The sequence below is a fragment of the Talpa europaea genome (genome assembly GCF_964194135.1).
Source record: "Talpa europaea genome assembly, chromosome: 7".
In the NCBI taxonomy this organism is placed as follows: domain Eukaryota; kingdom Metazoa; phylum Chordata; class Mammalia; order Eulipotyphla; family Talpidae; genus Talpa; species Talpa europaea.
The window spans coordinates 35,186,132-35,209,290 of NC_140074.1; the positions used below are offsets into that span (position 1 = coordinate 35,186,132).

General features: G+C 42.4%; 1 protein-coding gene across 4 annotated transcripts in view; it reads right to left on the reverse strand.

Moving 5' to 3' along the window:
- Window positions 1-283: 283 nt before the first annotated feature.
- Window positions 284-23,159, reverse strand: part of VLDLR (very low density lipoprotein receptor) — a gene marked incomplete at both ends in the record, with an annotated part of 28,612 nt that continues 5,736 nt past the window's right edge. Inside the window, 18 exons of one of the 4 annotated variants that reach the window (XM_084239199.1) lie at window positions 284-319; window positions 1,178-1,347; window positions 2,186-2,266; window positions 2,629-2,712; window positions 3,603-3,749; window positions 4,544-4,685; window positions 5,005-5,144; window positions 5,784-5,902; window positions 6,794-7,012; window positions 7,612-7,783; window positions 8,275-8,400; window positions 8,503-8,622; window positions 9,070-9,192; window positions 9,279-9,401; window positions 9,498-9,869; window positions 11,494-11,616; window positions 13,026-13,148; window positions 16,346-16,465. In XM_084239199.1, coding sequence (XP_084095325.1) covers window positions 284-319; window positions 1,178-1,347; window positions 2,186-2,266; window positions 2,629-2,712; window positions 3,603-3,749; window positions 4,544-4,685; window positions 5,005-5,144; window positions 5,784-5,902; window positions 6,794-7,012; window positions 7,612-7,783; window positions 8,275-8,400; window positions 8,503-8,622; window positions 9,070-9,192; window positions 9,279-9,401; window positions 9,498-9,869; window positions 11,494-11,616; window positions 13,026-13,148; window positions 16,346-16,465 — 2,540 coding nt within the window. The remainder of the gene's footprint in view (window positions 320-1,177; window positions 1,348-2,185; window positions 2,267-2,628; window positions 2,713-3,602; window positions 3,750-4,543; window positions 4,686-5,004; window positions 5,145-5,783; window positions 5,903-6,793; window positions 7,013-7,611; window positions 7,784-8,274; window positions 8,401-8,502; window positions 8,623-9,069; window positions 9,193-9,278; window positions 9,402-9,497; window positions 9,870-11,493; window positions 11,617-13,025; window positions 13,149-16,345; window positions 16,466-23,159) is intronic. The other 3 variants (XM_084239201.1, XM_084239200.1, XM_084239202.1) reach the window with 3 other exon arrangements.

The following is a 23,159-nucleotide window of genomic DNA, read 5'->3' on the forward strand; positions in this document are numbered from 1 at the left end:
GGCTTTCTAGGGAAAGTGCATATTTGGCCAGAGGTGGCAATACTGTCTAGAAATTCAAGGGTTACAGATACTCGGTAACCACATCCAAAGCTGAAGTAGAATGTGGAGAGGTATATTTACAAAAGTAATATAAAAACGGTCAAGTACACAAGCTTGATCCACGCAAAGATACTTGATGTTCTCCCAGACTAGAGGAAGAAAGACTTCAGCTGCTGGCTCGGTTACCATTCCGAAGTGGGGTAGTATTGATGTAGAGCTCAAAGGTTGAGACTTGTCTGAGAAGTCAAGCGAGATCGTCATCTGTGCTTACAACTGATATCTGTGGGAAAGAAAAGGTAAGGAATGAGCTTGGTGATCGCTTGCTGTTGGCAGCTCCAGTCTTGCAAATGGACCCTGCTCTGGAGTTAGTTATTCAGAGACCAAAGGTATATAGATGTCAGATCAAAAACAGGATTGTTTTTGTCAATGTTTGTCCTGTCAGTACAACAGGACTGGATTGTACCACTGATGTCCATCGACTTGAATTCAACTCTATGTCCTTGGTAGAGAAAATAGTGTGACTAATTCTACCTGTTCTACTGAGTGATTTTAAGTCTCAGAGAAAAAATGAAAAGACACATGTGCATCATGAATTGTCCATCACTCTCTGTTTCAGCCAGAGAACATGAGAGGGGGTTCTCAGCACTTGCTTTGTTCAGCCTGTTCCCTAAAGAGAAGAATAAATGAAGGGCAATGACTGACTTTGCTCCCAAGAGAAAATCAGCCCTATGAGGTAGAATAGGATGCTTTCAAGCACTTGGTGATTTTGGCTAAATAAATACATTGACTTTAAGCCAACTCCTCTACATATGATGTTAATTTATTTTTAATTATTCAGCAGGCAAATGATTTGATAGTTCACAGAGAAACTACTTGGTTCTAATATTTACATAGTTTCTATAGCAAAAATAGCTCAAATATGGTCTTAAGTTGTCTGATTTGTCATTCTGTAAGGGTCTGATGCCTTATGTCCTAGCAGCCTAGACTATCTACCTTCCAGGTAGTGGATGAAGCAGTTGGTGGCCCTGTGGTCCTAATGTTTCTTCTTTCCCAGGAAGCCACAGCTCAAGTTAGTGACCTCCTGTCCCAAAAAGTCTTACTATAAGCCATGGTATATAAAAACATAAAACTGACTTACTGCTGGGTACGTGTGTCCAACAGAAGCACTATGTCTACCAATGTCTATTGATAGGTCCTCCTCAGTTGTCTTCAGGTACACAGGATTGTCAAAGTTCATGCTTTTCATGTTCTTGTGTTGCCAATTCCGCCACATCAAGTAGCCACCTACTGCTGCCATTGCTAAGAGCACTGAAAAAAGTTAAAGGGTGACTAGGCATGGTCTGGTCTCAGAACTAAGCAAAACAAAAATCATGTCCAGGTTTCCATAATTGACATTATTTAAACTTTCTTGTTTTATGAAGTTAGGAGAGCTGTAAGTTAGAATATAAATGCTCCAGTAGCATGAAATCAATTTAGACCAGTGGTTAAGCATTGTTCTAAGGGCTGGTGTTGAGTTATATATCCATCTGGGCAAGTGTGACTGCTGCTTCCCTCCCCACACCAACTGAATTAAAAGCATAGAAGCTTCTGGAGAGCTCTTTAAGTGTTCCTGGTGCGTTAGCTAAGCTTGGAATCCAGTAATTTAGGACAAAGAGGCCATTATAGCAAAGTGCCTTCAAATTCACATGTCCAATAATAGCTCTAGGGTTCTTCTCCTTCGGTTTGAAAATTCGTAACTATTTTTAATTTACCCTCTACAAGTCCTACAGTTCTTCAAGACCGCATTTAAGCATCTCCTCTGTAGGTAGCACTAGCTATATTACAAAGGGGAATAGGGCAGTGTTCTTTCTTAAAGGGACTCACTGTAAAAGGAGATAAGCCAGGTTAATAACTTGGAGATAGCAAGCATTTATGCACCTTTCATATCAAAGTTGAACATTTATCACTGTGCTAAGAATACCATGAAAGAGAAAGGTGTGGACTCACTGCAGCACACCTTGCTGAGGAGGGAGCAAATGTAATTCACTGTCACTAGTGCCAGAGCAGTATGAGGGGCCCGGCCCGGAGAAGCATCACTGGGTAAACTGAAATGCCCATCTTGTATCTAAAAAGTTCATTGCATCCAGTATGGAGGGAATCTACTTACAGAGAGGAAGGATGGCCCAGGCAGCAGAAGTTCCTTTTGGGGGAACACTGACTTCTGATACTGCTGTGGTCACGTTGATCCCTACAGGGCAACAAAAGGAGTCTGTTTAGAAGCATCTGAATTCAGATGTAGAAATTACCCATCAGGCAGAGACCCATACTGTTGAGATTGTCACTTATGTTCAGTATCTACTACAATGGTATACCAGGAACTGGTCTAGAGCTATTGGAGAGTCACATAATAGTCACTTCATTAATAATTCTCCAATAGAATCCTCAATAAGTCAGGTAAGGCCAAGATTTTCAGGTTTTAAGTCTCTGGAGTTTAAAGCTGGGCTACCAATCAGGGGCAGGAGAAGTAGTTAAAAGCTGCATTAATTATCAAAGCAATAAAGAGTGTGACTGTTAGTTGAGATGAACAGTTTGCAGTACTGAACCCAATACCTCGAGGAACTAGTCCACTAGTTGGTGAAATTTCTGTTGTGTTGGTATCTTTTGTTTCACTGTAAGTCACAGTAGTTGTAGTACCTGAATTACAAAAACCAAGAACCTGGTTAATGCCAAGGTTCCAGAGTGGCTAGCTGTTTAGTACAGACAAGCCATGCGGTAAGTTATTTGAACACCATGGGAAATGCCAAACTACTGCTTAACTTAATTGCACAGTGGATGTGTCAAAACTGAGAGAAATAGCAGTCTTCATGCAAAATCAGAGACACACGACACTTTGGGTAGAACAACCAGCATTTGACACTTGACAATTCAAAATGATGCACAGACACACTTAATGACCCCTCTATACAATGTCCTATGCTTCTAGAAGTTAGAAGAAATGATCTCTAAAGAGATTACCAAGCATACTGGTCTTATTGCCAGGTTGTCTCACAACTACTTTCTCAGTAAACTGAGCTACTACCTGCAGTGACTCAGCATTAAGCTAATAATATAAAAACCTCACAGAATGGATTCCTTGCTCACAACATACAAGTTAATTTGCCACTCAATCAAAAGCCAAAACAGAAAACTAAGATGCAAGTTTGGTGTAAATGTGAGTTTAAGATGATGTTATTCACTTCATCTGTTTCTTCTGTAAGCACCCCATTGATCCTCTCTTTGGATGCAAATGTGAAGTGAAACATTGTTTAATTTGCAGGTTGACTAGCTTGGCACATTACAGTATGGATCAGTGTAGGCATGTTGACATTTGAGTCACCTATAGACTCATCTGATGTTGAAATGAATTAAAAGTCAGTTCTGAAGTAAGGATATGAGTACCTGGCATGCAACATAGCAGGTATGTTCTCAGATCTAGTCTAAGAATTAGTTAAAAACAGGATCCTTAAGATCCAGGCCATTTTTTAAATAGTCTATTCTTTATCTGCTGTATGTCCTGCTTGTGTTTGAAAAGAAAAAGGTCTTACGTTGGCACTCCCGGCCATTTTCCTCTAGATTGTACCCATTGGGACAGGAACAGGTATACTTTGGAGAGTGGTCATTGATCTGTGGTGCCGGCAGGCATAGATATTCACATCCTCCATTCTTCATGTCTTCTTCACACCAATTTTTGCCTAGTCCAAAAAAAGTCCTTTAAAATAGGTATTCCAGTGCTTGCCCAGTCCTAGGTACCAAGGCCCCAGTCTTTGGCCCCAAGGAGCTTAAATGTCTTCAAGTTAAAGCAATACCAACGAAGGGTAAATAGAACAGCCAGCATGCTGTATGGACACTGGGGGTCCAAAGAAACTCCTTGGAAGTGGAATAAAATTTAAGTCTTGAGCCAACAGGTGGTGAGGAAGCAGGTAGGAAGTGAGAAGTACCAGGACTAACACTAATGGTCCTAAGCGTACAGTGAGGGCTCAGAGGAAGGAGACAAGCATGTTCTCCTAGCCTTGTCTGGCCTTGCTCCCTGGGAGGAACCCAGGAGTTGCAGGTTTGAGGGTTTCCCTTAAAACCAATCAAGTATCCTTAGCAGCATATGATCAGATGTGTCTGAGGATCTACACCACTCTCTGTAAGATGCATCTTAACAGGAAAGGTAGGGAAAATCTGTGACATAAAAGCTACATTAGTGGCAATGTAACAGTTTTAGCAAGAGTGGGTGGAGGTCAACAGAAATGTGGAAAACACCAAAGTGAAAAACTGAACACTGAGGGCTGGGGAGGAGACAACAGGTAAACTTCTGATGCCCTTTCACCAGGAAGCCAGAAATAAAGTATACTGAATACCATGTTTGAGGTAGAGCACAGGAGGGAAAGGTTCCATTTTAGAGCAAATTGCATGCCTAAAGAGCTACCAATACCCCAGCAGGAATCGTGTGATGCTGCCGCCCCTATCGTAGCCATAAAGGAGTGTGCCTCCCTGTTACCTGATGGCTGTACAAGCTCGTGATAGACAATGATGTCTTGGGCATCATTAAGGTTGTTAACTAGAGTGGCCAGCTCTGATCCAGTGAATTTATTGGCACCATAGACTGCTTCATTTTCCCCATCTATCCAGTAGACACGATCCTAAAACAGAACCCTCAAGTTAGCATGTACATTTAGGATTAACGCAAGTGAATATCTAAAGTCATCACCTGTCAACAATTTAATGGGCTGTTTATTTAATGCTGGGCTGGGACACTAGATGTAAAGTTATGAGAAGCAAGTTCAGGTTTCTTAAAGTGCTGTGAGGAATCGGTCTCTAATCTGTCCAAGGTTTTAAGTGAAAGCGGTTTCTCAAGTCTTGCTCCTCTGCCCACCCCTCCTTCCCCCATGTCTTTCTTTCCTCTCCAAGGTGCTAGAGTAACTCAAAGGCATACACATAGATGGGAGACACATGTCTCACCTCAAATATTGTTAATGCAAGTGGGTGAGCTAGGAACTCCAGAGACTTCAGGACTATCCTGCGATCTTGGCCATTCAGATCCACACTGGATAACATGTGCAACTTGGAATCAAGCCAATAGAGGCGGCTCTTTATAAGGTCTAGGAAGAAAAAGATTTGTCATTTCAGGATAAACCAGAACTGCACAAGATTCCACTTAAGATATATAAAGAGCCCAGTATTCTATTTGGGGGGGCTACTGCAGCAATCTGGTGGCATTTCATGCTTCCTTCTCTAGGGATCTTACAGGGGTCCCGGGAACATTGTGAAGGAGCATGCTAAATCTGTACTCATATCCATTTGGGGAACTAAAGGAGCACCTAAGACTCTCAGAGTAACTGATTATTTATATGCTACTCACATATAAATATTAAAAAGTATTTTCTGTCCTCCCCCAATAAGACAAAGAAAACTGCATTAATCCTGCAATTGAGGGAATGCTAGTATATCTATGCCAGGAGTGTTGAGGATGAGAATTCCCAAGGCCCAAGACACCAAATATGACACCAAATTTGTGTCATATATTGGGCCAAATTTACAGGAATGTTAGAAATTATGGAGCATGTAATTTTTTAAATCTACCATCCCACTGGTATTGCTCAGTTAACTCTCATCCAATATTCCTGCTCTAGAAGGAACCATGAGAGTTGTCTGCTCCATTCCAGAATTAACTGTAGAGGTGAGTTAAAACTCTGTGGAGACAGTTGCCTTAGTGGCAGAGGAAGGAAGAACTTACTTACCAAGTGTAATTCCATTAGGCCATTGGATGTCCACTGTCACTAGCGGTCGTCTGTCAAATCCATTCATTCCTGCCTTTTCTATTTTAGCTGGTTCACCCCAGTCTGACCAGTAAACAAAACTGGGAAGAATCAGAAATAAGCCTCAGTGGTTTAGAAGGAATAAATTGTAGATAGAGACAAAAGTTCAAAGGGTGAACCAAAAACTCTGAAGACTGATTGAGATAAATAATAGTAAGGCTTAAGGGTTTAACTTAGGTTCTGGGTAAACAAAAGTTAACATTAAGAATGTACAGGCTCATTATTAACTATATTAATCTATATAAGTCTGACATTTCAATTTTAGCCCAAAGTCACAAGTTATATATTTCCTTTTTAAAAAGCCAATTCTTTTAGACACATGAGAGATGGCTCTGTTAAGTTTTATAGCAGGGGCTGGCTGATGATGTCCCAGTGAGGCATCACAGGAGCCGACTGTGATTTCCACAGGCTTAGTAAACTTCCCAAGCGGTTTTCCTCTTTACCTAGTACAGCTTAGGGACACTCCTCAGTGGAATGTTTCTAGAGTGGTCTATGTATTTCAGCTGAACTTGCAAACAACTTGTACTTTTAGATGAAAGCCTTGAGGCAATGTGGTTACCAAAATCCCCACCGATCTTGCTAGTATTTAGGTCTGATCGTGCACAGCTAACCTGGCAAAGCAGTCAAACAAAAATGAGAAATGACTTATAAAAACTGGGTGTACTGAGGGCTCAGTTACAGTGCTTGGTGTACATCAAATCAGAAACTTTGATGTTAGGCAGCAGTCAGACTGCTCAGGGAGGGCCTGTCATATAGATGAGCCCATGGCATGTTTGCCCCACCTTGGTGCTATCTACAACTTGACATGGATAATTCTTTGTTGTGGGGAGCTGGGAAGTCATAGGATTTCAGTATAACTTCAGGCATGAGGAAAGTGCCTGGTCTATTCAGATAGCATCCAAAAGGCTACCTGATAAAAACAGAGTACAAACCCAGACAATGGGTCCACAGCTATGGAGGCAGGCTCTCGCAAGTCAGTGTTAAACAGGAACTTCCTCTTGGTTCCATCTAAGGTAGCTACTGAAATAGTCTTAGAAGCCGCGTCAGTCCAGTAGATGGTCTTGTACACCCAATCAACAGCAATGGCTGCAGGATTATAGACATTGTCGATCATTTTAACATGTCTACCAACCTTGTCACCAATTGAGGCACTGAAACAGAATAGGTCACAAGAAATTTAAGAGTTTCACACCATCAAAGCCTGGAGAATGGACTTTCTGCTTACAAAATGGTCAACAGCTTTGTTCAGAAGGAAACCTAGGAAGACCATATCTCACCACTCAAGTGATTTAACCAAGCTGCTTGTTGACAACAACTTACTACTATTCTTGGTTACCTAGTTGCTGGTATGTGTTCTATAAACAGGAGCAATATGCTTTTAAGTGATTTGTCTTAGTAGCTACCAAATGAACTTTTATAGATCCCACAGAGAAAAGGTGGCAACTGCCAATTCTATTTGTAGAAACTAAGAGTGGTTCTCAACTAACTGTAGAGAAAAGGGAGAAAAGGTAAGAATTAAGATGTCATCTGTTTTATCTTAAAGCTGTAGCCATCTTTTACTTCATAGATAATTGTTTATAATTAGGAACTGATAATAATAATGATAATAACATTAGTGTTTAGATTTAATATTTCCAGCTAATGAGACATGTTAGGTTGGACTACAGACAAGAAACACTCCTCCAAACCATCCCACAGGCCAAGTGACAATGACATAGGCCAAGATACCAGGGATGGAACTGAAAGTTACCTGAAAATGGCCTTTTGGCTTAGATCAGCCCAAAACAGTTTCTGAGCAGCAATGTCAGCATCGAGAGCCACAGTGTTTCTTAGTTGTTCAACTAGTTGGATATATTCTTTCCTCTCTAAGCCAATCTTCCTGATGTCTCTTCGATTAGTAAAGATCAGACTTGGCTCTTTGCCTGCAAGACAGAGTCAGCTTTACTTAGTTTCACGGTCAGGTTGAGGTTCTTCTAAGTCACCTCCTCCCCACAGAGGAGCACTTAAAGTGAAGGCACTGTGAACACTTCAGGAGTACTCTTGTCATGGTCCATGCCTCTGGGACCTGCAAGCACTTCCCACTGTTTCAGAAGGCAGTTCTGAGAATACAGCATTCAACAAAAGGGCGGCTGATGAATTAGTACCTGATTTGAATAGCACTCAAGTTTTGGAAGCAGAAAATAAGCAAACCCAGTAGATATTCATGGCATCATATGCAAAAGGAATGACCAAGGCAGGTGTCTGGGGAAATGGTCTGCTATTTAACTTAGGTTACTTTACTGTGAGTTTAGTAGCATTGCTCTCGAGTACTCTTTTAGATGAAGTTTAATTTGGTACATAGTCAATGGCTGTACCTTTCATTAAGCACTTACTCATAAAGGTACCAGAGCAACACCAGTCCCAGTCCATTTACCTACTGCCTTGCACACGCCAGTGGCAAGATCCATTTGATAGCCACGACTACATTCACACTTGTAACCGCCTTTTAAGTTGATACAAATTTGACTGCAGATTCCCGGATTTTGGCATTCGTCAATATCTAGGAGGGAAATTAGAATTAGTCTTGCTATTCCTATATCTTATTAGAGATACACTGTCCTAGCCCATCATCCCAGGGTTTAGGTTCTCTTCTTCGACTTACCGCCACAAGTTTTCCTATCTATCAGCTCAAACCCAGCTGCACAGTCACATTCGTAGCCTATAACTAGGTCTTTGCAGATATGGGAACATCCACCGTTATTAACCAAGCATTCATTTACATCTGAAATAAAAATGTAGTAAAGTTACTTGACAGCTTCTTCCAAATTGAAACTTGTCCTATGAACTCTTATCACAAATAGCTTGGATTTTAATCGAGCAAGTCTGATCAAATTTAGGAGTTTCATAAGATTTAATCCTTGAAGATAAGCAAGACTGTATTGGGGGAGTAGTAAACCTATACCCACTCTCCTTGGCAAGTTCCCATTGGTTAAGCAGCATTTAGTCAAGTTACTCTATTGTGGATTAATTCTCTTTAAGGAGGTAAAGCTATACTCTAGCCTGTCACTGCTTGGGCTTTTAAGTCACACAACTTCAATATAATTCCTTAGCCTAACGGTTGAACTTGGCTCATTAAAAGGAGGGGCATTGTGCAGGGTCCAAAAAGCATTAGCTATGCTCTATGCAACTGACCTCCTCAACTGTGCACTCAAGCAACCTCTTCACTTACGACATTCTTTCAGAGGCTCATCACTCCAGTCCCTGCAGTCCTGCTCCTGGTTACATACTTTGCTGATATCTATGCATTCCCCACTTCTGCATTTGAATTTTCCAGGGCCCAAGCACTGATTGACTGCAAAGAGAAACACAGAAGAGAGGCTGCATGAAGGAGCCTGTGCAGAGCAGCCCATTGACTAACCCTCAGAAAGAGGTCCTTACCATTTTTGCAGTTGACTTCATCAGAACCATCCACACAGTCTCGTATGCCATTACACTGCCTGCTGCCATGGATGCAGCTGCCATCCTCACACTCAAATTGGTCAGGTCGGCAGGTTCGAGAAGCTAGAAGGGAGGGAACACCATGGAATGATACTGCTAGCGGATCCATGACACCGAGCCAGGCACTGAACACACCAAGGCGATGCGAAAGCTACTTACGGCAGTTGACCTCATCACTGCCGTCCTTGCAGTCAGGATCCCCGTCACATCGCCATTTCTTGTGGATGCACTCGCCGGAGCCGCACTGGATCTCGCTGGCTGGACACTTGGTGTGTATCACTGGCTGGCGGCCACACTGCTCTAGGGACTCATCAGACTGGTCTGAGCAGTCTGCGTCATCATCGCACACCCAGCTGATGGGGATGCAGGAAGAGGTGCTGCACTGGAACTCATGGGCGCCACAGGTGGGTGGGGCGCAGTCAAGCTCGTCACTGCCATCACTACAGTCATCCTGGCCGTTGCACACAAAATTCCTGGAGATGCAGCGGCCACTGGAGCAAGTGAACTCATCAGAGCTGCATGTTATGTTGCCTATTGGGAGAGAAGAGGCCCACTGAAAGTGCATCAGGACTGTTCTTTCCAAGACTCTTGACTCAAAGTCTCATGCAGACCTTTGATCCTGAATCCTAGTTTTCTAGCTTAAATTAAAAGCTAAAGTGGAATTACATCAATATTTGAGTTTCTGGAATACCAGGAGACAGTCTCGCTATGTAGAAAATAAATGCAGGAATGCTGGAGTAAGAACAGAAATAAAGGACCAAGAATATAGTCGAAGACTAGACATTAATTTGAGATGAGAATCACAATTGACTCTTAAAGGGACAACAATCAATAACAAACTGTAACAAGAGTTTTCATTTTGGAAGGCAGAAACTGCGATGTCTTTAAATGGACATGCTGCTTATCAAGCCAGGACCCCTCACTAGCCAAGACCATCACACGTCAGGTGTACAGGCACAGATACCCTCGCAGTGAGAATTATGACAGTATCACCAAGAAAAAGCTGACATGTCATATCACTATACTTGGTTCTTTTTCTATTGGTCCTTCAAATGAGGATCAGGAATATCAGGTTTAAGCATTGTGAAGTTTGAGAAAGTCACAGCTAGGGCTAGAATTGCTACCTAGCAGCCAGGTATGCTAATAATGATAAGCGAGTCAGATTAGCCTGTTTGTGCTTTGACTCAAATTCCTGCCACACGAATTAAGGTCACAATTTGGTGGTGATTAGGGTAGAGACCACGACGCTCTTGGGAAGCAAAGTCTAGATTTAAGAGGAAAACACTTGGCAGCGCCAGGGCTTACCAGTATACAGAAAAGCTCAATTCTAGGATTGAACACCAAAACTCATTGGACTAGGTGCAGTAGCTTTGACCTCAGGAGATGATGTCTCCAAGTAAGACTAGCGTTTCAACTGCAAGCGCCCTCAGCTCACTCATCCACTACTGCATCAGGCGGCCCATGCTTGTCAGGGCTGAGCGCTGGCGTTTTAGAGGCCCTATAAAAAGGGCGGTAGCTTGAAAGAGCATTCTAAGCAATGTTTGTTCAACCTCGAGATTTTCCCAGGGCCTCACCTTTAGCACTTTATTACACATTTTCCAAGAAGAGAAACATGAAGGGTAAGAAACAGAGTTAGCTTTTACAGGCAGGAACCGTCATAGGAAACAAAGATACCAGCAGTTGAGTAGAGTTTTCTCGGGGTATCTGTTAGCAAGATGTTAATTCGCACTTCTTTGCCAGTTTAACTTTTGGAAAGGTTACAAGTAGAATCCAGTTTTGGTGCTAAGCAGTGCTGGTATGATAGTCAAGTGCTTTATTCCCATAAGCAGAAATTCAGTTTGGACCAAGGAATGTGGCTGCTGGCCCTAGTCCCCTTCTAGTTTTATTGAGCCATAAGTGTCAGTGCCTTGAGTGACTTACCTTCTTGTTTCTATTTGCCTAGAAGAAACACCAAAGTAAGCAGTGGTCAGTTACCATGTGAACTTCTTTCAGAGTTTGAGGGCTGTTATGAAGGACAAGTAGTTGAGCAGACAGTGAAGTCACTGAAAAGCGAGTCAGTGTAACTGCATCTTCATGCTCAAGTTCGCTTCCCCTGCCCACCCTTCTTTGAGAAAAAGGGTCTTTGGGATAAGCCACTCAACACCGATCTTCTTACCACAGTTTTCTTCATCTTCTCCACTGTCACAATCACTTTCACCATCACATCTCCAGGACACTGGGACACACTGAGTAGAACGGGCGCCACAGCTGATTTCATTTATGCGGCATGTTCTCATATCTGTTGATGATATACAGTCTCAAAAGAGCCTCCAAACTCATCAGGGCAAAGCTGCTGCTCCTGTGCTGCCTGGAAGTGGTGACACCTGTAACTCAGTGGCCTGGCACACTGGTGATATGTGACTTACTGATTGCAGCCTGGGTAGATCCTTTGCCAGCTCCATTGCTTAGAAGCCATGCCAGCCTATGCTACCTGGGAGTACACCTGAGTTCCTTGACCGTGTCACTCCTTCAAGGTTCACGCTCAGTTCTAGCTTGTGTTTTACTTGGCAAAGTTAGAGTTACTGGCTGGCCTTCTCCTTGACATTACTTATCTGCTGGATGTCAAGTGCACGCCCAGATGTTGTCACCTAATCCCAACTTCATTAAAGGCCAGATGGTGTGACACCTAGGAAGTCTTCCTTTGTCTAGATTTCTTTAAAAGACCATCTTCACAACCTCTTTTAGAATTAGTTCTTGCAAAGCAGGCTCATGCCCTAATTTTTTCCTTTATGGGGTCATTCTCCATTAAAACTTGGGGCTGAATCTTTGTTTTTACCTGTAGTAGCTCACTTTAATTGACCAATGGTCTTATTATTCCCCTCACTTCTTGCCTAGAAAATTGAAATGAACACACTTATCTTCCTTTTGGTTTGATATTTTTTTTTGGGGGGGGGTAATCATTTTCTGTACCTAAACTTCATTTCTGTTAATCCTTTTTTTTTTTTTTTTTTTTTTAGTGCTTTGACAGGCCTCTACTGCCTCAGAATGAACCCTAGTACTTTCTTCATCTTGACATTCAAATGATTCCAATTTAGCTGTCTCAAATCATCTTCCCCTATGAGCTCAGACTTCCCTGAATATCAGCTTAAGGCACAGATAAACACGTGCGTACCAATAAAGGTCTTTTATTTGAGAACAAGCTGTGTGCTCCCTACTTCAACAACTGTAGGCTGCATGTTTGTTCATTTATTATAATCCCCTATTACTAGCAACCTTATCCCTGCAGTAAGCTTTTCCCCCCAGAACTTGAGAAGCTGTGCATCTAAAAGTTTATATATGACTCGGCAGGGAACCCCACATCTTGACTTAGCTTCCAGGACCAGCATACCATCTGCTTAGAATCATGATCATCAAACATTTGAAATCTGTGCACCTAGTCAAGGAGTTCTTAATCAGATCTGCTAGCTTCAGTCTTAAATATTTAATAACGAAGCTACCCAAGAGGACGTCAGTCTGGTTAGTTGAGGGGAAACATTTGTAAAGGAGACTGATCAACTGTTAATGACCTGACTGACCTGGGAGTCAATTAGCCTAAACTCTAAGGTAGGCAAAGGGAAAGTAACACCAAGTATTAGGTTAAACAATAGTCAGAGCTGGGAGACACGAAGCATCTTGGGAAAGTTCAAGTCCAAAGCAAGTCACACTCACGGCACTGCTCTGGGCTTTCATCAGAACCATCTTCACAGTCAGGATCCCCGTCGCACTGCCATCGGTTGGGGACACACTGGCCATTGTTGCACACAAAGTCAGACTCAGCACATGTCTTCTTTACTACAAAAGTTTATTTGCAGGTTAAAGTTGGAGTCACTTATCCAAGTGCGCGATCTTCCCATTAGGGATAAAATTGCCTTTTGATATATTTTACCCAAACACATAAAGCTGAATCGATTAGCACTCCATAGGCAATAACCAGGAAAACCTTAGGGGGAGCTTTATTTTTTTTTTCCCCAGAGGAAGGTGCTCATTTGAGATACTTGAAAGATATTAAAGCCAGGGTAAGACCAAGGTTAGATGAAGGTTGCCCATTAGCTGACAAAATTGTACAATAAGGTTACTTCACAATTAACTTCTTCCTGGCTTAGCACTGTTGAGATTAAGTAATAGTTTCATTCTCTTCATGTGATTCTTCCAAGTCATTCAAGTAATTTACATGTTTCATACCAAAACATTCTGTGTACCATATACACACAAGTATTCTAAGTCCTTAGTCCATGCCATTGGTAGGTTCTTGGAAACCATAACTAAGTGAAATGGTGTGTAATGAAAGCGGCTCTTTAAATAATGTTTTGTTCAAGGCCTGCTGGGATTGTTTTTTTTTTTTTCCTCTTATAAACATAAAGAGATGATGTTGACCAGGATAATGTGAAAACACGCTGTATAACTGATCTAGGGGTGTGTCTTACCAACATGTATTTAGTGTAGAGCTGCAAGGCAAAGCCTGGTACTGAATACTTTTACCACCACATGTTTCCTGGGGCAGAGAAACCCACCCAGTGAGAAATACAGAACACTTACCCAAGAATACCAGAGGTCATATTTAGAATCCAAGGGGTGGGCTAACATCAACCAGTTAAAGTCACCAAAGCTGCTAATTTCTGTAACTGATTCCTGGAGTTAAAACAGCATAGAGCAGGCATCTGTGCTGCCATCAGTTCTCACCAGGGCAGTCTTTACTCCTAATGACTAGAGTGACTATGCAACGTGTGGCCCAAATGAGGACAGTCTCAGTAGAAAGGGGAAACTTAGTTATACCAGGAAGATTAGCAAAAACCAGGACTGTCCTGACCAAGCAGGCAGCTTGGCCACACTGCCTGCGAGGAATCACAGGGTAAGAGGACACTTGACAAGCAGCCACTGAGGTTTTCTAGGCTTAGACTTGTCCAACTATATACTTCCTTGCTTGTGTTCCTCTATTTTCTACCTAAATTTCCATTTTAAAACATTCTCTCTGACCGGCCTTCTGTGATGGTAAACCAGCTAATGCCAACGATTTGCTGAGAACTTGAAAGCAGTTTAATTAAGCGGGCAAAGCTCTTGGTGAGGAGCGGTATGTGGAGCCACTCTGACTCAGTCTCAGAGACTGCAAAGAGGGGAGGAAGTGATTATAATCAATTTCTAGACCTTGAGATGGGATAATGATTTGTGATGATCTGAAAAGATTATTCATCTGCTTGAAGTGCATTGCCAAGGAAACAGGAAAGGCCGTGTTGGTACCAAGATTCACACCTGGTTCTAAAAGCATCACCAAAATACTCAAGTTCCAGGGCTAATGCTTTCAGTGATGTCCAAAGCCTGTAGGCTGAGACCAGAGGGTCTGCAGAGATAGTTGCTGTCATTCAACCTGGACATTCTTTAGAAATTGCAAAAGGGGGAGGAAAATGGTTGTGAAAAAGATCACATGCTTTAATGAAGAAGCATAAAATGTCATAGGGATAGGAAATATTGGCTGTCTTAATAGCAGTGTTTGAGCAAAAGAGACACAGGAAATGACAAATTGCTACAGCGCTCAGCTCCTTCATTCTGAGTATAGACTGCGAGCATAAAGAAAGGATATTTGAACTGGACCTTGAGAGATGGATAAAATTTAGATGTACCAGAGGGAATAAGAACTAGCAACTACACACCTAAGATGTCTAAGTTACTGCTAAAGCAGTTTAGCTGAGAATTTATAAAAGAATGAGTTCCTGGGACCAGTAGAAACACATGCTTTAAGGAATACAAGCTGATGTGGACTATTTATGCTAGCTGACAAGCTTGAAAGAAAGATCCCTCCAGAATATTGTAACTAAGTTCAATATCAAGAGGTTAACAGGAAAAATAGGATGTGGCTTTAGTAGTCTGAGGTAATTTTGTAACTTTTCCCTTCCACCAAGGACTAGCTCAAGCATTCAGACCAGACCTTCCCTGGCAGTACTCCCTCATTTCGTCTGGACCTTCAATACATTGAATTTTCCCCACTTAGTGTGATCTTGATTATTTATACATCTTGATTATTTATAGCATAGGACAAAGCCTGTCATGATGTTATTCTATAACATTTTAGTATTGACACAAGAAGCAGCAGGAAAAGCCTTAACAAGATGACAGTTGATGGAACCTAAATCAACTACAAAATCTGTTTTTCCTCTGTATTTTTGGTTTACATAGTGGACATCTTTATATAACATACTTTAAAAGGAAAATGACAATGTTGTCACAGATCTTCACACCAGACATTGTTTCAGGATTTTTATGACATAGAATAAAGGGATCATAAGTAAACTTTAGTGTGTATTCAAGGTACCTAAGTGTCATCTTGATGTGTGGTTCTGAGTTATTAAGGCTTGATGTGAGGTTATACGGGCTGCATAAACAGGCATTTCTCACACTGATTTTTTGATAGCTGCTATCTTAGGGAGAGAATGCTTTCCGCCCTGCCTGTTGCTTTAGAATTCATTTTTATTATAGACAGAATTAAAAAAGAATCCTTATCTGATCTTTGATCTGTGCTGGCTTGTAGTTTCTATGCAGGAGTCAACTAACCTCCTGACACTTTAGGGAATTTCTTAATGTCCATGGCTTTCTTTCCTTTCCCCTGTTCGCCTCTGGGATCAGAGCCACTTGAGAATTAAAAAACAAAAATGTATTCTAAGCAAACTTCTCTCTCTTGCAGTTTCTGGCCCTTCCCTCCTGTCCCCTGATGTCCGATACCAAATATTTGCTCATCTAAGATAAACCAGGTTCTGTCCTTTGAAAGGAACTCCTCTGTGTCTTCAATATTTCATACTCAAGTTGGCAACCTGAGGTCAGACATTCAAATATTCCTCTAGACCAGAAAATAGACTCTGGATCAAAGTGATTCTTGGAAGTGGCCTCTATTTTCAGAAGCTTCATGGATCAGTATAGAACCTAAGGTAGCATCATCACATTTCCACAAAATGTGTACACCCCAGTGAGGTGGCAAGTGAGACCGCCAAACTACCACTCACCACAATTCTTTTCATCACTGCCATCGGCACAGTCTTCGTCCCCATCACATTTCCACAGCAGCGTGATACAGCGGCCATTCGTGCACTGGAATTGGGAAGATTCACATTTGGCTTTTCTTCCTAAAATTAGGAGGGAACATTTAGCTAAGCAGGGATATAAGGATAGTAAGTTGGAGACACAAGTTACCCAAAACCCCTGGAGAGGGATCCTCCCAAAAGGACAACCCCAGACTCAGCAGACTGCAAAATTCTAGGGACCAAAGCTGGCAGGTCATCGGGCAATGACAGACAGTACCTCAGCTGCCAGCCAGGCACACACCACCTAGTGCTAGATTCCCAGAAAGTTTAGACGGAGGCATGGCCAGGGGACTGAGTGCTGGTTAATGGGATGGAAGCAGCAGTGGTATATATAATGTCTTGCAAATATTCTTAAAGGGGCAGGGGATCTATTTTCTGTCCTTTTATTCCTTACTGGTATATGAAAATTGTTCATGGTGGCTTGAATAGTGACCTGGAGCCAATGGAGCTAGCTGAAAATAGAAGAACCCCAATTGCCTACAGACCACAGGGGCATTTTCATCTGCCTTGGGCTCATGTCTCTCATTTACGTCCCTTGCATGGCTATAGTCATGCAGCCAAATCCTAATGCTTCACTGGCATTTCCTGTCCGCACTCTGTGCTGTTATTCATGAATAATGCTGTCATTACAAGCAAAGTAAAGGAGGCTTAGAAGGGGTAGCAAGAGAGGGTAGACATAGCGGTTTGAATACATGGTTCTGAATCTTAAAACTTGAGGTCTAATTGGAAAAAGACAGATACAAAATGGTTTCAAGGTCAGTTAAGCATCAAGACAATTAGTTAAAAGACAAAGGGAGATAAATTTTTAACTTTGTGATAGGAGAAAAGCAAAGGAGAACCACAGATCTGGACTATTTCTCTGAACTGTAGCTTTCCTATGCTCGATGTATTGATACTTAATTCGTGCAGTGGTAGGAGCTAAATCTTTCAAGTAGAACTCTTAGCTGTCCTGTGCCAGGAAAAAACCCCCCAAAATCAAAAACAAAACAGTCAACCAAAAACAACTGACATCCAGGTATTATTTCTAGTACCTCTGTCCTCCCAGAGGACAGAGTAAAGATCTGGTTGCTTAATGCAAATATTCAAATATACCAGTGGAACCATATAGTTCATGCAGATGTCTTAGTGAGGCCTTCCAAGCAAAGAGTCTTCCAGTTTCCTGCCACCTTTCAGCATCTGCAGCTGTGGCATGCTGGCAAAAGAACAGATGCCACAGTGACAAGCACAGACTGGAACTCTTGTGTTATCCACACAATACTCTAGTTGGCCTCCCTCGCATCAGCTACTCTCTTCTACTCAGAGCATTTTGTGTTTCTGTTTAACTCCCAAGGAGATTAACATTTGGTCCCAGTCAAGCTTACCATACTGATATGGTTCCCTCCTTAGGTACTAAATCTAATGGTTTAAAAACTCTATATACGTGCCTCCCCGGTGGCACAGCGGTTGAGCGCTGGGTTGCGAAGCTGCCCGCGGCCTCTGCTGCGCCGGTTCGATCCCCGGCTGCTCCCCGGCCACCGGAGGAGGATCCCACATGGCGCGCAGACCTCTCCTGCCGCCCGCTGCTCCCCTCAGCAGTGTGCCTCGGTCCTTCTGCCTGCTCTGCTCCCTGCTCTAGCTCTGGTGAATTCTCTCACCCTCCCGTGCTTCTGACTGTGCCCAGTGCATGTATAAACAAAACAAACAAATAAAATAAATAAATAAATAAATAAATAAATAAATAAATAAAAACTCTATGTACTACTCTGCTCCCATGAGTCTAGTGAAGTTAGCATCCCAGATTCAGAGCAGTGTGGTTCCCTGGCCTTTGCTACCTGCATTTCATGCTATTCATTTATTTCACAATATTTTGTTGGGTTAAGATAGTCGGGGTTTAGAAGAGAGGATGAGAGTGGGGCACAGGTCGGCGTCAGAAAGCATCAATCTGCTAGTTTTATATTGTGAACGCAAATATGAAGACCCTGGCTGCCTCTTACCCTCTCCTCACTGCAGTCTCAGTATTCTCAAAGTGAGGGTACCTGTTCCATGGGCTGTTTGTTGTATTTTATATCCCCACTGCCTTTGAGGGCTGTGAGAATAGGAAGAATGAGTATTCTTCTCAAAGAATGCTTTGAGAAGTTATACTTTGAGAAAAGTAGAAAAAGTATAATTTGTCATCAGAGGATATAGATACAAATGTACTTGCAAGGGATAGTCAGGTCACAGATTTTGTGCCCAAAGGTTGTCAGTCAATATGAGACAGACACATTGACGCTGATGTCTACATTGTCAAAGAGATAACCATAAGGTCGGAGTTGAACAGGGACTTTAAATTGGTGTCAAATGATGGTTTTCCACTTCAAGGTTAGGGACCTAAAAGAGCCCCATACAAATGAGTTTTGGAGCTACAGATTTCCCAGACATTCAAACCAACCTGAGATTTATGTGGACGCATAACATCTTAAGCTGATGTTTAGTCTAGTGTCACCTTAAAGAGGGTCTCTGAGTGTAGCTGTAATATATATGCTTATCAGCAGTAATTAATAAATGATATTAAAATTCCAGCAATGCTGTTTCAGCAGTCAATACTGAGCAGGTTCAAAATAGGCATTTTTCTCAGTATTCCAATATCCTAATCAAGTAAGAATTTAACTTTGAACTTTTTTTTTTTAATCTCAGGCATTTCCACTTGACCACAGCTTCTGCCTGATGGTCGCAAAGCTGTGTTTTCCCATGCACACACCCCTCCTCAGGAAGAGGGAACAATGGGCTGAGGAGTAGAGTATGCTGCTGAACACCCCTGCTCCTTTAAAAGGGGGGCAGGGAGAGGCTGGGTGCAGATGGGTGAGGCTAGTTGATCTTAGAAAGGACCCTTTAAAGAGAGGTGCATAAAGACTTAAATTTTGTGATCATGTCCCTTGGTTTGCTAAGCACTTTGTTCTGAGAGATTGCTACTGGTCAGGAAGTGCACCCCCCAGTTCTGTGTAATTCTCTGCATCATGCAGAGCGTGAGAGCGCAGACACTAAACTGGATGCTGAGACCTCAGCCACTTCATGGCAACACTGGGTTTTCTGTCCAAAAATCTACCTTGTTCCTCGCGTGCTCTGCTGGGAATGTACAGAGCTCCAGGAGAACTGAAAGCACCAGATAAGTTAGGAGGCTTTGGCTTCCAAAGCTTTTGGGATTAGGGGATTGTGGACCTGTAGTCCATTTCCACCCATGACAGTCAAGTCTCAAGTTCAGTATTATATTCCAACAAAGGGAACAGATGGAGATTAAAATCATCTACACCCAAAGGTCTTTGAGTTGTTAGGTTATGCTAAAACCAATGATGCCATAAAAATAATGTTAAGAGTAGAAGTGCTAGGTTCTTGATATTCATCATCTGTCTATGCAGAAAAGTGAAACATTTGAGTGAATGATTTTTATCACTTTCTCAAACATCATAGTGTTTCACCAGATTACTTTAGGATTAAAGGGGAAACTTAACAGTGGGAACCTGGGTTTTCTACCCCACTTTCAACCAGGAAGTTTTCTTTTGAATATTGGAGTTTTGTGTAAGAATTTGAAAAGGACTGTGTTTCTTTAAGAAATTATAGGGAGGGACTAGATATAATTTCCCTCTGACTCTAACACTTAGAATGAATATCTCTGCCCCAAAGGTTTAGAAGTCCTTTCTACCTGCTCATAAACATAGCTATTTAAATTTGTAATGAATGAATGCCCAAACATGTTCAAGAATTACTTGTTTAGACTGTCGCCAACAGAAATGGAATCAGACTATGCAAACTCATTTCAAGGCACCAAGTTCCAGGAGCCTTGCTTACCTAAATAGCTTACGTTGCTACCCAGACATGTTGGCAGTTCACTGGCTCCAAGAAACTCGGGGTTTTTAATGCATATGGAAGTCAGCCTGCCGTTGTCTAATTGTCCCTGCAAGGGTTAACATGGAAGAACAATGTGTAAGCTTCATTAAAAATCTGTATAGACCTTACAGTAAATACCAATTCTTCAAAGTGGGCTACAAATTTCACTGTATGGCTGAGAGGCATCTTTGCAGCACCTCTCCACCAGTAATGCCTGGAATAGGGCAGCATTCCCAAATGCCAAGGTCAGACATAGACTTCACCTGCACCGAGGGGCTCAGGCTGCCATGCTGACCGGAGGAGCAGGAGCAGGTATTCAGAACTCTGCCACCTCTCCTGACTGCCTGAGCATACAGGTGTTATCACATACTGGAATTTCTTCAGTCCATTTGTTTTGGCACTTCTGGGGCCATCAAGGGCATTTATTTTTAGTTGTGTTCACTTCTGCTGCTTGCCACTTTAATGCCAATCTTTCTATTCTTAGCTTAAAACTCAATTTTAGGACGAGCAAATTTCTAAGGCAACAAAGAAGTTTTCCTACAAGGGAAGAAGGTGAGTGAGAGGAACCTGAGGAAGATGGCCAGAGCTGTCAAATACAAGACTGAGTTCTGGCCTTCATGTCAGCCTCTGAAGCACTTTAAGAACCAGTTTGGGGTCAATCAAAAATGGTTGAATACTTAGGCGAATCCTTCTGATTTACTGAAATAAGTGAATCTTACAGTTCAGTTGCCAGATAAGTTTTTCCATTTACATTGGATTGAGATGATTTTAAGAATCATGGCAGTGTTTTTTATTCGTGGCCAAAGACTGCTCGAAGATTTCAGTCTCAATTTCATTTAATTTTCAATTCTACATGGTCAGTGGGATTACCCTGTCAGGAAACCTATTCAGAGAATGGGGCTATAGTATTTCCCCAGGACCCTAAGCAGTGCTAGAACTTGAACCCAGGCAGTGCTAGAACTTGAACCCTGGCTCCATATATTTGGCTACTGGGCTTGCAAACAAGCCAGAGCACCTGTTCAGGACTACATCCTAGAATGCTCTGTTGACTTGAAATTTAGGCAGTAAAGCCAGCCTAAATGAGTTCAGAATCATTCTGGAATTTATTCAAAAATAGGTAGTTACATTTGTAGATGACACTATCCTAACAGAGCCTTACTATTGAAATAGAATACGTATACACACACACACACATACACACCTGCCCTTATTTTTACTTTTTAAAAATTTCTGCTAGAAATCCTCAGCACGTGCTTTTCACAGAATAACTATGGTGCTTGACATTTTTGTCTAGTGCACACTGGTTAAGTTGGGCATAGGCGTACCTGATAAACTGTGGGTTGGAAACTAGAGTCAGTGGTCTTAAGCTCTGGTTTGTATCTGAGTTCCCCAGAGGGCTCCTTAAAATACAGTGCTTGGCCCCCAATCCCTGAGATTATGATTTAGTGTGTCTTGGGAGGGGCCCAAGTTTGCATTTCTAATGAGTTCCACGATGATGTTGACACTGCTGGTTCCTGACCACACTTTTATTTAAATTTTAAAAAAAGATTTGTTTATTTATGCATACAATAACTGGGGTACAGGCCAAAGGTGCAGAGGGTGAGAGGATTCACCAGAGACAGTGGGGAATATAATAGGCAGACTGACTGAAATGCACTGCCAAGGGGAGCAGCAGGCGAGACAGGAGAGGTCTGCCGCGCCATGTGGGTAGCTCCCTAGCCCACCCGGGATCGAACTCATGCTGCATTGGCTGTGGATAGCTTCACAGTGCTATGTTTAACCCCTTGTGCTACTGGGGAGGCCCCTGACCACACTTTGAAACTACTGCAATGGTTTGGAGGCTAAGGTTCTACTCACAATGGAGGTGACTATTTCCTTTCCCAGTTTGCAATATATGGTGTCACTCCCATAATCCCTGATGCCCATCACCACATGGACATTGTCGATAAATGCTAGTTTTACAACAGACATTACGGTGACAAGCTAAGATAAAGCCTTTGTGTCCATTAGGTAGGCAACATTTATCCATTGACCTTAACAGGGATGCATGGTAATGAGGTTCATCTAAAATTTGTCTCTCCTATGTACTCTAGCATTGATTGCCCCATCACTCACTCTGAATCAGTAGTTCACTAATGAGCCCAGATTCTTCTCCCCGCACACTTTGTCATCAAGTCCTCACAGCACCCAAGCCCTCATCTCTCATTTGATCTAAATTTGCCACTTCTACCTTTACCTCCATACTGCCACATTCTCTATCTAAATCAAGATGGTGATTCAAGCAATGTCGAATTGTTAGATGTGCCAAGGATGGTGCCAAGGCTTCCCACTGGCTCCAGAACTGAGTCTAGCTTCTGCTGACTTTTCCCTATGGCTACTACCTGTCATCTGCTCAGGCAATTTTTTTAAAAAAAGATTTATTTATTTATACAAGAACTGGGGTATAGGCCAGAGGTGTGGGGGGGTGAGAGAATTCACCAGAGACAGAGTGGGGAGCAGAACAGGCAGACAGACTGAAGACACTGCTGAGGGGAGCAGCGGGAGAGGCAGGAGAGGTCTGCTGCATCATGTGGGTTTCTCTCTGGCCAGCAGGGAATCAAACCCGCTCTGCAGAGGCTGCGGACAGCTTCACAGCGCAGCACTCAACCCACTGTGCCACTGGGTTGTCCCTATTTCTTTTTTTTTTTTTGAAGATTTATTTATGCATACAAGAACTGGGGTACAGGCCAGAGGTGTGGGGGTGGTGGTGAGAGGATTCACCAGAGACAGTGGGGAACAGGCAGACTGAAATGCACTGCTGGGGAGCAGTAGATGAGTCAGAAGAGGTCTGCTACGCCATGTGGGTTGCTCCCTGGCCGGGGATAGAACTAGTGCTACAGAGACTACGGATAGC